General features: G+C 43.5%; 1 protein-coding gene across 1 annotated transcript in view; it reads left to right on the top strand.

The window, feature by feature from the left end:
* Window positions 1–17,081, top strand: part of GALNT16 (polypeptide N-acetylgalactosaminyltransferase 16) — a 58,816-nt gene that overhangs the window by 11,555 nt on the left and 30,180 nt on the right. Inside the window, exon 2 of the mRNA XM_048948188.1 lies at window positions 16,145–16,320. Within this exon, the coding sequence (XP_048804145.1) occupies window positions 16,145–16,320 (176 nt within the window). The remainder of the gene's footprint in view (window positions 1–16,144; window positions 16,321–17,081) is intronic.

The following is a 17,081-nucleotide window of genomic DNA, read 5'->3' as shown; positions in this document are numbered from 1 at the left end:
ATTGTTAGATGTTTCCCAGTTAATGAGCCTCTTCCAGGTATCAAGAGAAAAGAGAACCTCTCATGTCTGACTTTACACAGTAGGATTTGAACTGTGTAACACTGGTTAATGCAGTGAGAGAAGTTGCTGTTGCATGACCTGTTGTGGCGCGCGGTCTGTGTCGATTGTTTCTCTGCAAGGCAGCCAGTTTTGGAGCACTCCATCGCACACTACAATTACACTTTCAGTGAGGAAGATCCCTTTCTGCAAAAGGAAACATGATTTCTTCACTAATGTGTAATTAAAGGCTTTTGAAAGGTACTGTCCTGCTCTTGTTTAATGGAATTATTCTATTGTCCTGCATGACTGACAGATTTATATCAACCCCTGACCTCTAGCATCGCAGCGTTGTGTTTAAGGACTGATTCTTCTCACTGGTGACAGGTGACAGGATGAGGGGAAATGGTCTCAAGTTGCACCAGGGTAAGTTTAGGTTGTATATCTGGAAAAATTTATTTACAAAAAGGGCTGTTAAGCACTGGAATAGGCTCCCCACGGGGATAGTTGAGTCACCATCCCTGGATGTGTTTAAAAACATCCCTGGTTGTGTGCTCAAGGACATGATTTAGTGGAGGGTTGTTATTTAGGGTAGTATGGTTAGGTCATGGTTGGACTCGATGGTCTTTAAGGTTTTTTTCCAACCTGAGTGATTCTATGATTCATTTGCAAGAAGAGCAATAGGCATTTATCCACAGCACACCAGCATGCAGAAGTGGTGAGTTCTAGCAAATCACAGGGACAGCTGTTCAAAAATTGCTCCTTTTTATAATGAACACACATTACGAAGACCTGATCCTGTGAGATGTTTTTCTGTTGTTTAGCTTAGCAGCACACTCTTCATTAGAAAATAGCAGTTAAGCTCTTCTGCTCTACTGAATTCAGGGCGTTGTTTGCTAAAGGGGCAGCTTTCCAGAATTGCCTGAATGGACCAAGAATTTGGGTCTTTTTCTTTTCCTTGCCTTCTGGAAGGGTTCTCCCTTGGGTTTCCCTAAGTCTGAACATGACTGCATTTATACTTCCTAGGAGAGCTGAGGGTGAATTTCTGGCAGTCAGCTTATTTAATCTTTGGAGCGTCTTTTGGAGTAGCCTACAAATAATGCATCGAAAACCACGCTGCTAACCAATGTATGTTGGTATGGCAATTCTGGAGAACACCCTTACAGCAGTTGTATGTCGACTTCTGTAGATCACTCCTATACCCTTGAAGCAGGCTGTAGTAATGATGAAGTTGCTCCTATTTTATTCATGCTGGTTCCATAAGCTGATCTGGGGGAGAAAAATGTCTGGGGAGAAAGACTGTTTAGAGGAAAAGCTGCAAGCTCGAAGCAATTTGCTGATTGTCCTGGGAGAGGCTGGCATGAGCTCGGTGAGGAGGCATGGCAGCGTGGGCAGGCTGTGACAGTGAGCTGGGAGCAGGTGCTGGGTGAGCAGCGTGGGCAGCCGTCTGCAATCGCAGTGAGGAGGCAGGAGCAGAGGCCCATGCCATGCTCCCAGCTAGCAGGTTGTGCTGTGTTAATTTCCATCTCACGTTACTGGGGACTGCCCCATTTGCCGCTGATGAGTACATAGCTTAAAAAAGAAATAACAACAAACCACGAACAAAGGCAACGAAACAAACTAAAAATTCCTATGGTATTGCTATGGTAACAAATATCTGAAAAGCAGGCCTGTATCAACTATGAGCTCAGGCTTTGTAGCCTCTGCCACGGCCAGAGGCAGAAAATGATGCTGTGAAGGAAAACAGCAGCAGGCTTACCTTGGGATCTTTCCAGTTAGGAGAGCTATTGTTTCCCACACCTGAGGCAGGCTGGGAGCAGTTGGTGCATGTCTCTGGCTGCTTGTTCACTCTCTGTGTAGGCGGTAGAGGGGAAAAATGCGCTGCATGGCAGTGGTGCCACTGAGCAGAAGAGGGTAACCAAGGGATGGGTATTGGAATATCCTCTGTCTTGAGTTTAGGAATACCTTGACCTCATCAGATTTGTGGAGAAGACCTAGATTCGGTTTGCACTCAATTCCATGGCAAGCCTGCCTTCAAGGCCTGGGAGAATGCAAAGGGAGCTTCAGCTTCCTGGTATGGCATGCAACAAAGCAATTTTGCTTTGTTCTCATGCTTTCTGTTTTCACTCTTATGGGCAATGTTTATCCATTTAAAATTTGTGAAACAGGAGAGGAAGTGCAACAGCAGAGATATTGGAGTTTCTGGCTGAGATGGAGCAAATTTTTCCAAAGAACCCCTATTGCATTTGCCATTGTGGTAGCTCTTTCCCTCCACAAACATCACCAAAAAGTACAGCAGCACCAGGCAATAGGGCAGGAGAGAAAGAGATAGGATTTCCAGCAGGGCAGTTATGGAGGCACATGGCAGCCCCACTGTATTTGTGGAGGGTGATGTTAGGAGGGGAAAGTCTGTCCCAAGAAGGCATGGCTTTTGAAGAAGAAGCACTAGCCAAGCAGTGGTATAGCTTCAAAATGCTGCCTAGGAAAAAAGGTCTCATTTCTCTCACCCTTCTGTGGGGGATGCTCCTGAAAGGAGCACAGTGTGCGTGTGGAGGGATGCTGCCTCTTGTCGTGCAAGAGTTCTGTGCCTGCTGCTGCTCCAGCTTCTTCAGGGCACAAGTCACAAGCTGGTTCTTCCTGAATACCATCTCTAGCATTAGATGAGTAGGAACTGCAAGGTCACCAGGGATGTGGTCTGGATGCTTTTGACGTGCTGCTAGTTTCCATTCTAACTTGCATGCTGTTGTGGAGAAAAGGGATCATGGTAACTAAACTCCAGGTAGCTCTGTCTCACGCGTTAGGGCACAGGTTGGCTTATCACTGTGAGCAGCCATGCCACTTTCTGCTTATACTGGATGTGCACAGCAGAACTATGTGCTGTGGTTTGTAATTCAGGATTGCCCTTTGTGTTGAGCGCTTGACTCTGCAACTTCCAGTATCTCTTTTAATGCTGGTTTGGGAAGGAAGGGGTAAGGGAGAGAACCACATGAAGTAGTGCATATGTTGACTGTCAGTAAAGTGCCCTTCACGTAAGGTAGATAGATGCTGAAGAATGTGCTCCTGTAGAATTCTGTACATTTCTCATCACAGGCTTCACAGCAGCTCTTGTTGGATTAGCCTCTGTTGATCAGGGAGGAATAACTGAAAAATCCTGCCCTGGCACCTTATTGAATCCTGGCTAGCGTGCGTTGCTTGGTGGGTATGAGAGCTGCTGTGTGTGCTCTGGCTCACATCCTGCAGCTGCAGCCATTGGAGTGGCAGCTACTCTTTGTATTGATCAAAACATCATATATAAAAAAAAAAAAAATCAAAAATTTCATTTTGAACCCCAAGCTTGCTTTATTTGGTAGATGTTGCTCTGCTAAGGAGTTCTGCTCTCTGTTGGAGTTGGGTGTGTTGCTATTTCAGCACCTTCAGCAGTGTTAGCCCTAGACAACCTGAGCTAGGATATGTGGGTGAGTGGATGGACTGGGTGCTGTCACTCTATCATCCTGCTGTGTTCCAAGTTGTTATTCAGAATGTATTTACATCCAAACAAGTGTGGTAAGAAATGCCTATTGCAGACCATAATACAGATTTGCAATCTATTCCTATTCTTGCTCTTCTTTTCTCATTAAAGGATAGACCTCTCTCATCTTGTTCCCTCTCTAAAGGTTCTTTCAAGTATTTTGGTGGTTGATTTTTTATTTTTTTTTTAAATGTGAAAACTTTAGTGCTGTGTATCCCTATGCTTGTAACCACAGCTCTACTGTTTGCTTTATGAATTATTTGTTTGAACATGCTTTGAACAAACCTGTCAGCAAGTTTCCTTTGTTCATGTTAGTTCATCTCCACAATCCCTTTTGGAGCCAGAAAAACTAAAATCCAACAGGAATGAGGTGGATCTGTGAAGAATGTCTCTTTCTTTTTTCTATTTGGGAGAAAATGAGTTGTGTCGGAAGGCTCTGTGTATCTAACAAACTGTTTTGCATTTATCCTTTAGCTTACCTCCACAGTCTCCATCTAGACATTTATACATGTCATCTCTGTAATGAAGGCTATTTAAAAACATATTATTTAGGATTTTTTCTGAACACAATCCCTTCCTAGGGCAAACATAGCAGAAAACTGATGCCTTGATTGGTAGAGTGTCTGTGCATTTCTCTCTGTTTACATACAGTATTGTGGCTGAAATCCTGTCCTGCTGATGTGACTGGGAATTTTGTCACCAGGATTTCATTGGTAATTTATGACATCTTGTGCCGTGTTCTTATGAGTGTGAACAAAACATTTGTGCTTTGTGCTGCCTTCTGAAAAACTGGCAAGGAGAAAGCAGAGCTCATCCTCTTAAGTAACCCTGTGATTTTCGTGGAATGGATGATAGGATTATATGTATATACTTTTTCTTTTCCCTTCATATTTAGGAAGGCTGCTGAAAACCTAGGCAAGATGCCCTAACTGTCACAGTGCTGGTGGCTTTTTGGAACTGTGCGTCTCCTTGGTGAAATAAATTTGAGTGGTGAAAAATGCACCTGCTTGTGCTTCTAGGCGATGAGGGGTGGCTAGGGCATCACACTGCCCAAAGAAGTGAATGGAGCTCAACAGCCATAGCAGGGAGAGGCTCTCAGGAATGCTCTTGGCTGTGTGGAGGAAGCAACACCTGACTGCAGGCCTCCTGAGAACCTGCTGCAAATGACATTTAGGCAAAAACTCCCTAGTGGAGTAAGCGGAGAAAAATGCCAGACTTACTTTTTAATAAATGAACACAAAAATACCAGCTCTCAAAATCTGCCTGATCAGACCTATCATTTAGCCAAGCCAAAAAAACAGCTGTGGGCCAAGATTTCTGTGTAGCTATGTTTTTGCTGACCACAAACATTCAAAAGTAACAAGATTAGAGCTGTTTATATTGGATGGGAATTGATGCAGTAATGGGTTTTAAAGATCCTCACAGGTCATATGGCAATCACTGAGGTTTTTTAGATGCAGTTTGCACCCGCAGAATGAGGCAAGTGGCCGTATGAGAGATTGTGGGACTTGGTGTATGGGGGAGCTGTGGGTTTCCATGAATTATAGCTTGGTCATAACCTGTCCAGAGTATTTTGAGACTCAGATGTATGTATTTTTATGGTACCTGCTTCTGAGGCTCAACTCTTATATACCCAACTCTTTCCTGGTTGACAGTGATTAAAAAGCAGGCTGCAGAGGAAACTGCTATTCATAATGTGATGGAAGTCTAGAGTGACAGAGGCCTGGATGTGTAACACAGTTTTTTTCATATTTGACAGGCATATTCAAGCCCACTGCATGATTTTTTCATTGGTATTCACCATCCTTGATTAAATTTGCTGTTGGGGAGATAAATTAGTTTTTGCAAATGGAGACCCAAGCAGGAGCAGAGCATGGCTGTGAAGGTCTTGTCAGCTCAGATTGATTGCTGAGCCCTGGAATTGGGGTAATGCAGTAACTGAAAAATTAATCAATCAATTAAATCGGATTTCTTCTGGCTTCTAAACAAAATGTCAATGACCTGAAACTCTCAAATCTTCACTGACAGAGAATGAGTTTTTCCATTATTAGAAGACTATTGCATGCTACAGAGCTGAATATATGGCAGGGAATGCATTTGAGTGAACTGCCTTGTGCAGGAGGACTAATTTTGTAATAAATCATGGGTGCATATACACCGTATCCGTTGTCACTTTAGAAAGAGCATTAGGACGGGTCCCTGAGGACAGGTCTTACATTCGAACCTGCGGTTTACGAGTCTTTGCCTTGTGAGCTGAAGGTCATTTGTAAACTTCCCTAACAAACCAGGCCAGGATACAACAGTGGTATGCAATGTTATACCAGGTGACTCTGTAAAACACCAGTTGTGTTGTTTGTTTGTGGACAAGTTGCATTTTAATATTGGGCTTGGCCAGCTCCCAACCATCAGGTCCTGCCAAGAGCCTTTCTGTGTGATGCTCAAAAGCTAATATGAGGAGCATTATGGTAAATTACTCAATTCCTCAAGGTCGTGTCCTACCCACATGTTATTTCCTGGGAAGATGAGCCCCATGCAGTTTCTAATTGAATGGAATGGGGCTGAGGGCCAGCCTACGGGACCAGGTCGGTACCCCAGCCAGGAGAGCTGCTCCATGAGGCCAGATTCCAGCTGGCTGAGCCCACGAGACTGCAGCTATCTCAGAAGCTGTATATCACAAGGTCTCTTTCAGAGCTGGCTTGAAGTGGGAAGAGGGGAGAGAGTTGATTCTGAACTGGATAATGTTCAGAACTGTGAATGAACAAGATCCACCAACAGAAATGCGGTAGGAGAAGTTTCTGTCTCCTGCTGTAGGGCTGGGTATCAAAGTGTCCCCTTGTCTTCCTGTCTCAGTTGTACGTGATGCAGCACTTCTCCGGAGTATGAATATTGGCCAGTTGCAAAGCCGCTCTATTTTATTCTTAATCTTCCATTTTTAAAGCTGTGACTCTTGAGGATGAATGATTAAAGAAGTACTTCAACTTTCTTTCTCTAGCCTTAGCAAAAAGCTCTTTCATCATGATCTTGAAGGTTAAGAAAACGAGCCCCAAGCTTAATATAATTAAATCTTTTAATGCTTTGGGTGAGCAGTGCTGACTGACTTCTGCTCATTTCTTAAGTAATTAGTTCACTGCTGTCTGCATTAGCAAGAAGCACACAGCAACTGCAGGAGTTGAGACGAGGATGTTTTGGGGAAGCAATATTGTTTGCTTAATTGTTGAAGCTTTCTGATGTTTATTTATTTATTTTTTATAGTTAAATCCTTGGCTTTGCTACTGTTGAGGAAACTTCTTCACAGCTTTTCAGAAAAATAGTACGTAAATGTAGGCTATCTTCTTTCTGTGCTGTATGTTCTTTGTGAAAGGCTAGGAGCTACTGTAGTTTCATTTCCCCTCTGTCTTGAGGTATGCAGTGATTTAAAAATATAGTATCCTGACTTCATTTGGGGGAGGTTAGTTTTTATTACCATTTCAACTGCCTACTCTCAGCCTCCTGTTCTCCATGCCACTTGACTTCTGCCTTCTGTTTGCTTGGGGAATAACAGCGCTGCCCCTCATTGCCAGCTTAGCAGATCTGAAGTTGCTTTCTCCACTGTGAAAATATCAGTGGCTGCATCTGTCACTTTAGACAGCTGTGGTTCACTGGGAGAAAAAGGCTCAAGTAGGTCACTTGAGTTCAGAGGGAACAGATTAGTGCAGCAGCACAGGAGGCACACACATGTCTGTGAAGACAGCATAGATGGGGGAGTGGGCATAGGGAAACAATTTGTTTGGCTAAAGCATTTAATGAAGACATGGTCCACACCCACTTGAACTGACTTACTGATGTTGTAGGTGCTAGCAGGTAACCAAGAGGGCATTAAATATGTCTTGATGTAAAGTGAGGCGCTATAAATATGAGTTCAAGTACTAAGTATCCTCAGTACATCTAACACTTAAACAAATAACAAAACACTGCTACTTCTTGTTTTAATCATTCAAAATTATTTGGACACCGTGACATTCTTAAGGTGTTTATATATCTACAGAGACAGGGATGCTTTTGGGGAAGAACAAATGCAACAACCTCTAGTACCTTTTTTTTTTTACAAAGCACATATGAAATGCAAAGCAGCACTCCTGTATACAACAAGAAACCTAGATGGCTTTTGCTAGGGAGGGGATGCTGAACAGATGTCAGAAAGCAGATGGCTTCATATCTGTGTGGCCATTAATTTTCTGTAGAGAAACTTCATTCCCTGAAGTACCCATCCCCAGTCACCCACTGGGACCTCTGACAGTACTGTTTTTCTGGTAGGGGTGCCAGCATCAACTGCCTAGTCCTTTATGTATTCATAGTGTGCTGTCATGTCTGCCTTCTCCCTGATGCCAGATGTTATCATAGATATTTATGGATGGAAATAGGTGCATTTGGGCAACAAGAGCTGTTTTCTGGGACAAACAACTTCAGAAACCTCACTCTCCCCTCTCCTGCTGGTTCTTAGTCATTTTGAAGACTTTCCCCTCACTCACTTTTTCAGGGTTTTCTTCATATTGTTGTTTTCCCAGAGAGAAATGTAGAAGAGTGAAGAATTTCTGTCAGCTAATACGGTGGTGTTCGTGTTACAATAGAATTAACCAAATAGGGAAAAATATGGCTCTACTCCAGGGAATGAGATGAAGATTAAGTGAATACTAAGCCAGATGTATGTGTGTCTGGACACGTGGGTGTTTATATAAATTCAATGTATGTAAATGCCATAAATATATTAAAACTAAACATTGTCGCATAATTTTTTAAGTTTTGCATAATGGACATCTGTGTGCATTCGGCTTCAAACTCAGAGAAGAAATAGGCGCTGGCAACTGCTTCACGTCATCTGGGGCCTGGATTTCCATGGTTCTGAGCAGCTTTATTTCCTCAGAGCTTTTTTGGAAGGGAGTGCCCTCAGGCATCTTTCTTTGAAGTGCTTTTGGCTTCCACTGTTGCTTTACATAACACTAAAAACAAAAAAACTCGAAGGATGCCCCAAGACATCAACTCCCCTCTCTCCAATTATGGGCGATATATTCTTGCTTCTGGTTAGCTGGGCCAGAAGGTTTTGCAGGATCCAGACTATGCTAACTTCTTCAAGACCTGTTCAAGAATTACATAGCTGGGTCAAAGATGTATGTGCTTTATAGGGTCACTTCCTATTAAATGTAGGGAAAAATCTGTCTTGGTTAGCAGGAGAGCCTAATTGTCAGTATCATGCACTTGTCATGTGAGGGTAAAATAAGTTCCATCTTCTAAGGTTTCCATTTTACAGTGAGTATACATCGGGCAGGGCAAATGCAAACTGTGGACTGTATCCAGAAGTAAAGCCATGGTGTTGTGATTTATGTGTGGACTCTTAATTTACATGGGGATGGAGTGAGTTTAGGTCATACTGAGGCCAGTCTCTGCATGTGAAAATGACTTGTTTACGTGCAATGCTGAGCTCATAACCAGCATGGCAGTATGTACCTCGCACTCTTTTGGCTGCTGTCTGCAAAATGAATGTAGACTGTCTGCTTCAGTGCTGTTATTTGTGTGCTGCGTTACTTCTGGTGGTCAGCTAGGTGTTATCCTATGCTGCTTTGCATACCTGTTGGGACCTAGGCAAAGTGATCAAGGTGTTCTTTTTGGAAGCATTTCACTCTCCTGAAGATAAGGACGTGCAAGGTCAGAATAAAGTATCATAAGAATGTTCCTCTACAGAGTCACTAACAAGATGTCTAATAGGATCATTAGGTAGAGGTCACGTAGCTGCCTCAAAAGCAAGGTTGTCAGTTCTTAGACATGAAAGCAAAGACTGTGGTAGGATGAACCATGGTAAGTCTGTTTGAAATGTAGCGGTCAGTCCTTGTCTATCAACCCATTGCTGTGACCTGCAGGTCAGCATCATCCCCTTTCTAAATCCTTTACACCAGAAACTTAGAACATCCAGCTGCTTGTGACAGACACCGTGTGAGGATGTGATGATCGCTACTTCCAGACTGAAGGTAGTGCCATGGAAAACACTGTGCCATCTTGTGCCTCTCTTGGAGGGAGCTATGAGAGTGGTGTCCAGAAAGTGATGGGTGTGGGGAGAAGGTCACTGTAGAAACCAAACACTCAAAAATATTTATTTCTCCTTTCTGGCCTCTTACAGGATTTCAACCTGTTCAAGCCAGATGCTTGAGGATGCTTTCCATGTCAACAGCTTAATGTTTGGTGAAGCTGAGGGAAGGAAAGAAAAACAAGTCAGAAATGCTGGATAGACTCCTGTGACTTTCTGGCCATGACAGCAGAGACAGAACTTCTCAGAGCTAAAACAAGAGTAGAGCAGAGAAGGGCCTCTGTGTGTGCAAAAGGAATAAATACCAGGGAGCAGTGGAAAACAATAGGGAGATGCAGAGGCATCTTGAGCAAATTGCAGCACTGAAAAGGAAGCCTCAGCAGACTTTCTATGCTTCTTACTTACACTGTCCCTTGGGTTAGAGTCCTAAGAGGCTACAGCTCTGTTTGTCACAGTACTGAAGAACACCTGTGAGCTGGCAGCTGCAGCTTATTGGCCATAGTTTCTTTAGAGTAGGCAATGAAAATAGATTCTGGTGGGGACCCATCGCCAATCCTCCAGCATAGTTTGGAAAAGGTAGCAGGACTCAAGATAGTCCAGAGCTGATGCCAGTAGAAAATCTCTCGTGACCAGTTTTCTGGTGTGGGAGCTGATCAGTTCAAATTGCTTTACTTCTTCCACTGTGTTGCTCCAGTTTGTGCAATATGCAAACAAAACATTCAAATCAATTTCTTTGCTCCTCTGTCAGCACTTGTACTTCTCAAGCAAACAAACAAACAAAAAAGAGGATGGTTCTATTTAATTGTGGTCACTTCTCTTACAGAACTTCTGTTATGAAACGTTAAGAGCGTGCTTCCTAAACCACATTTAAAGTGCTTTACACAGTTAGACAAGGCATGAATAAAACAGGCCATACTGCTGCTAGGCACAGCCTTTTTACGTATTCTATGCAATTTTTGGGGGAAGTATATGAGTTATTCCATGAGGCATAACAGCCATGTGAATGCTGGGATTCATAAACCCCCTCAGGGAATGCGACACCCCCTCTGAAACAGCTGCCTCTGGCAATTGACATTTGAGACATCTTGTAGATTCAGCCCATCAACAGTAGCCTGCTCCCTGGCAAGTACTCCCAGATCTCCTGGGAATTTCTTGGGATCTGCTGCAGCTTTCTGAACGCTGTGTCATTCAGAGTCCATGTGTAGCATCTCCAAGTGCTGCTGCACTCCTCAGCAGCCTGGTTGCTGGTAGCAGTGCTGTGCTGTCCTGTCTGCTCTGAGGCTTAGCATCAGGTCACGGGAGCTGAGTACAGAGCTAGAGGAGTGAGTTCATTCAGGAAAATCTTAGTTGTAGATACCAGTGGCTCCACAGTGGTTTACAGAGGTGACTTGATCTGAGTGGAGGTGATGTGCTCAGCCAGCCAGCTGGTAACTAAATCCTAAGAGTAGAAGCTAGCATTGAACCAGTTCAGAAGGGAACACTTCTGCTGAAGGGGTTTCGGCCTGAAAGGATGGTGGAAGGGAGGTGTAGGCTGTGTGATAGATCACCCAAAGCCCATTTAGGTACAACACTGTGCCATGGGCAGGGACACCTTCCTCTGGATCAGGTTGCCCAGATCTCCATCCAACCTGGTCTTGAATGCTTTCAGGGATGGGGCATCCTCAGCTTTTCTGGGCAGCTGTGCCAAAGCCTCACAATATCTTCTGAATATCTAATCTGACTTGTACCCTCTTTTAGTTTAAAGGCATTACCCCTTGTCCTGTCACTATGCTCCCTGATAAAGAGCATCTCCCATCTTTTCTGCAGGTCTCCTTTAAATGCTGGAAAGCTGCTATGATTTCTCCCTGGGGCCTTTTGTTCTCTAGACTAAATAATCCCAGAAAGATGTGTAAGCTGCAAAGTACACATCCTGTTGTATAATACTGCTGTTAGGCTAACTTCAGAGTAACTGTAAAATGATGAATTATAGTGACTTTTGAGAGGTTTGCAGACCTTACTCTGGATGAGTAATGATTCCTCTTGGCCCGTGGAATATGGTTATCCTTTTTGAATTTGGCAAAGCTTACTGTTGCAAAATAATAATAAAAATTAAAATAAATAATAATCTTGGGACCCTGAGCTCCCAAATTGCTCTAGTTTTAGTGGCTATTTTCTCAGTGTTGGAATTGGTGTGTTTGTATCCAGAGGCAGATAACAACAATATACATGGGTGAATGTCTTGCTGTGTTAGGACTTACAGGCCTACACGTGTATCACTATGCTAGTTGAGAAGTTAAGTCCTCAAATTGTCACAGACATGCATGGCATTAATTCCTTTCCCTTAATACCCTGCTTATGGTATTAATTTCACTGCTTAAACAGTTGCTGGTCCCTTCAACCGTCTCAAAACACAACGATGTGCTTTCAACATCAGGAGAGCAACTAGGTCCATTCTGTCACTGACAGGAAAAAGTGTATGTGCGAAAGAGAAGCACTGAAATGAGACTAGAATGTTTACACTGTTTCCTGAAATGTTGGTATGTGAGTTGTGTTGGAGGTCACAGCGGCGTTTGGGTCAAACCATGGTTTGTGCAAGCTACTTTGCTAATCCCTAGTCTAGACACTCAGTTTTCCAGTGCCTGTTAATCTTCTGCATTAATGTAGTGATATTTTTTTTTTTGGTCTGTCACACAGTGTCAGAAGGAACTGGGCACTCCTGCTCCTGTAACTCCCATTAGTAGTTTCAGCCTCACGCATGGGGATCTGGGGTGTGTAGCCGTATAGCTTGTGGCAATGAGCTGTCCCATTGATTTTGTAAAAGCCTTGAGTTAGCACTCAGCTGTACATAGCGTGCCTTTAACATACCTAAAGCTCGTGTATGATTACATCAACTTTTTCCTGAAGTGAGAGAAGTTAATGCGAAGGGAGAGAAAGCAGGGGAGTTGATGTCAGTCTGCCCACCTCATAGGAATCTGTGAAGGGCTGTCTACTATTTCATGGAGAACCTGTGCTGTTCCTGTTAAGTGAGTTTTGAATTAGCAGTGATAAATGTTCTGCAGTCAAGCATCTATATTCTAGGGAAGGAAAGCAAGTCAGTCCTCTAGTGATAAGCTTTATATTCACTTTGCTAGGCTTTTTTGTAACTGTCTGGACTCAACTCCAGGGCAGTGTTTGCTGTCCTCTCCTCATTAAACTTTGTTTTTGTATTCTGCATAATGAGTTGTAATTTCTGAAGAACTCTTACTTCCTCTTATTTCCTCTGTGTTTTGTCCCACTGAACTGTAGAGGTTTGCCTTTATTGAATTTTATGTATTGTTTTCAGACAAACATAAGTTGAGATAATTTTCAGTTCTAATCTGGCTCCCCAGTGTGTCTGATGTTTTTGCTGGATTTTCCTTGGGTTTGATAAACCTATTTGGTTCTTTGACCCAAGCCAGTTATGAACAAACCCCTGACACCTGTGCACACCATTGCTCCCCTGCTCTGGCAATGAATAGCTGGCAATTCCATCAAGGCTGCTATTTCTCTAGCTTGCTAATGTTATCTTATAGGACCGTATAAAAATCCTTACCAAAGTCACAATACGTCATATCCACTGCTTATTCACACTCATAAGATTGATTACTCCATTTCAGGAGAAAATAAGATTGGTCTGACATGATGTGGTCCTGCCAAATCTCAGTCTGCTGCTATTTGTCACCCTTTTATCTTCTTGGTGCCTGCGGATCAGCTGTTTGATTACTTGTTGCGGTGTCTTTCTCAGCACTGAAGCTAAGCTGTTCAAGTTATTATCCCCTAAATGTCCCTTCTTTCCTGTTTAAGGACAGTATGAAGAGGTACCAGTCAAAATAAAGACGGGAGGTTTTCTTAACCAACACCTGGTTCCCAGCACCCTAGCACTCACACATCAAATTTAGGAAGAAGTAATGTCAGAACTATGCTAGCTAGATGAATTACCTGTAATAGTTCAAGTGTCAATGTGTCATTGCCCTAAGGACACCGATGGACCTGCTTGTGCCACCCATGGGCCGATAGCACAGTATGGCCATGGCCTATGCCCAAGGGAGGTGCCTGGGGAGCCCTCCCACTGCTGTGACAAAATGGCTTGCAGCTGTGCCAGCATTCTGTGCGACATTCATGGCAATAGAAACCAAACCCAGCTGTTGCTTTTCCAGGGCCTGGGGTGACAGAGATAAGTAGTAAGGTCCAGTGAGTGACCGCAAAAATATTTAAAGGAGCATGGTTAGCTTGGCTTTTGCTTCACATCAGTGTTGTTTACTAGGTTGGGAAGTAGAATTGGAAGCTTTGTTTGACATAACTTATAGCATAAATTTCAGCTTTTAAAGGAGCCAATCTTCCTGCTTGTGCTGAAGATAAAACCTGAAGGAAGAGTCCAAGAGGCAGGGGCCAGCACCCCCAGTGAGGTGCCTGCAACAGTGGAAGAGAGAGTTGTCTGCTAAAGCATGCCTGAACCAAAACCAGAGTAAATCCATATGCAGCAGCTTGATTGTGCAGTGACTGAGTATGTTGCTTGGTACTGAAAGTAATGCAGCTTTATTTCCTGTGCCAAGACATTTTCTTTATTCTTTTATGATAAGAATGGGAAATCTGAGCATCAAGTTGACCTCGGGTATAGTAGGCATAATTTTATAGGACTTCTTATCATTTTTTCCCCCTCACTTTATTCATCTTCTCTCCAAACTGAATAATCTTAACCTTTAGCTTCTCTTCATCCCCTAATAATTTCTTTCCAGAGTCTGGCTTGACAAAAATCTGTGCTCTGGCCACAAGTGCTGAGCTGTCACTGACTTTTTGTATAACAGCATTCACGATAATTTGTTTTCTCCATCCTGTCCTTAGTCTGCTCTTGTTGTCCTATCTTCCACCTCTGCTGACTGACTGCTGAGGTTTTGCTCAGCTGTCCATGGAATTTCTCAGATCTGTAACACGAGTGGTCACGGTCAGTTTGCAGTTCATCAGTGTGCACGAGTTGTTGAATTTGTTTCTTCTAATGTGCATTACCTTGCATTTGCCTACACTGAATTCCATTTACTGTCATCTTATTCCACTGTCCATGTCTCTTAGGGTTGTCTGAACTGCAGAACAGCCTTCAGAGATGAGTGCAGAGACATTTTTACCTCAAAACACTCTGCTGCTTTGGGAATTTGCCATGTGCGGTGTCTCTTGAGTTGTCACCAACCCTATTAAGATGGATTAAGTGAACTGCTGCCTGACATTGATGACCAGCCCACGGTCTCTTGCCCTCTAACAGTCTTAAAAGTAGTCATGTAGCAGAGGAAGAAGCATGATCAAACCTAATATTAGAGGATATCCAAACTGTTTTAAATAGGGGGATTGTATAGGAACTGCTGAGTCACGGCCTGAACCTCTGATTGATCACCTGAGGTGAGCCATGAGTCAGCCAGAGGAGCACAGCTGAAGGCAATTCACCTGTGCTGCAGGAAAGGATGGAGCCTGGCTGCACCTCTCCTAGACCCATTTAAGAGCTGACTGCCAGTGGGGAAGGATCTCTTCTGGAGACATGCTCTGCTGGAGTTTTTTGTAAGTGAGCCTAGGATATGGGTAAGCTTTCTATCCTCTTTTTGTTATCATAATCTGCTTTGCCTAACTCTCTTGTTTATTTTGTAATTATAGCATCTTAATATTCATTGACTATACAGGGATCTTGAGATCTGGAGAGTTTTTTTGCCACTTTCTATGAGTTGCAGATATGCCAGAATCTGCCTCTTCCAGCAGTTTTAGGGAAGTCCAGCATACCGTCGTATAAGGCTGGAAGCATTTTATGGCTTCTTCATGATTTCATCTTTCAAACTGCTACCATAGGCAGTTTGTTAAACACCTTTTTTGCTGTGTGTATTATCCCAGTTTCCCTACCAGTGGCTGTAGTGAATGGTCCTCAAGTGCTGGCATTGCGTGGACTCAATGACCCAGGAAGGGAAAGTTAAGAAGCCTTTAGAGAGCGGAGAGGGGATAACCCAGTTGTTCTAGCTTGTGTGTAGGACTGGGGATGGTTGTATGCAGTTTTCGGTTTTATTTTTGAGTTCTGTGAAACTGGGTGGTGAGGCACAGAGGGGAACCTGCTGAATCAGCTGTGACAGTGTTTGTATGCAGTAGTGATTGACGAAAAGCTGAAAATGTTTTTCCTCGAAATACTGTTTTAGCCGCATTGGCTGGAGCTGCTCTCAAACCTGTGCTGTCTGCAAGAGCTTCCAAATGCCTACAGTCTCACATGTTCTGTGTAACAAGTGCTGCAGAGAATTTGGCTCTGCCTGGGCTATCAGAAATGCAGCTTTCAACCCAAGCTACTCAAGTCTGCAAGGATAGCAAGGCCTGCAATTTTCCTTGGAGAAGGCAATTGTAACGTTACATCCATAAGGTTTCTTCCTTTCTTTTCCAAGCTCTTGCCTGTCCTGCCTTTCTCCATACCTGACCAGCTTCCAGATGTGTCACAAATGACCTCCATTCCCTTAGTGTATACATCTGAATGTGTTACCAGTGTTGAAACATCAATCAGCTGCTCTCCCTGATGCTTATCTCTTTTCTAGGTGACGAGGGCTCCCCAGGGAGAGAAGAACAGCAGGAGGGCTTTTGATGAGAAAGCTTATTTGTCCTCAAAGCTGCTGAAGGCTGGAGAAGACCCCTACCGCCAGCATGCTTTTAATCAGCTAGAGAGTGACAAACTCAGCAGTGACCGGCCCATACGGGACACCAGGCACTACAGGTACTGTGCAGCCCTTGCTCCAAGCCATGGCTGCTGCTTGCTGTGGGGAGTCCAGAGACTTCCTGTGTTCTGCCCTGTTAACAGAAGATGGTTTTAGCTTTTCTTCTCTAAGGTCTGTCACTTTGTTTCATGGTTAATCTGGAAAGGTCTCAAATGCATGGGAGACCCCTGGCTAATTCAGTCCTAGTTTGTTGCTTTTCTAGCATATCTTCTCCCTGGTCTAAACTCCATCCTATTACTTCAGCATTTGAGTTTCAGAACAGCCCCTCTATTGCAGCTTAAATTGCTTGACCGGAAGCTGTTTTTTGCATAAAATCCCCCACACTCAGGATTTCTCAGTGAGCCTCTGTCCTATCTGCAAGGTACTCAGCTGTTGTAGCATTGCTTTACTTTGGTGTTGCTCACCTGCTATGAACTGGCTGTCTAAATCTCGTTTAGTGTGTTCTGAGTGTTACGGTTTGGATGAACTCTGCTGAGGTGGGGATGAAAATAATGAGCTTTTCATGTTCAGACAGTGAATATTTCATGGCTTGCAGAGTGCTCCTTGTTCTGTCCTTGTTTCACTGGAGTGAATTTATTTTGCTGACTAAGCTAATCTGTAAATGACTACCAGAGCTCAGGTAATTATTTTGTTCTTTCTGTAGTACAGAAGGATAACACTACCTTGAAGATGATAGGTTTGATAGTAACAGAATATTGCAAAGCAGCCTACTTCAAAGAAGAAAAAATAGGAGCAAAGTAACCATGTCAGAAGCACTGGT

This window comes from Lagopus muta, chromosome 6 (genome assembly GCF_023343835.1).
Source record: "Lagopus muta isolate bLagMut1 chromosome 6, bLagMut1 primary, whole genome shotgun sequence".
NCBI classification, from domain to species: Eukaryota; Metazoa; Chordata; class Aves; order Galliformes; family Phasianidae; genus Lagopus; species Lagopus muta.
The sequence above is the reverse complement of the archived record's forward strand: the minus strand, read 5'-3'. Positions and strand labels throughout refer to the sequence as shown.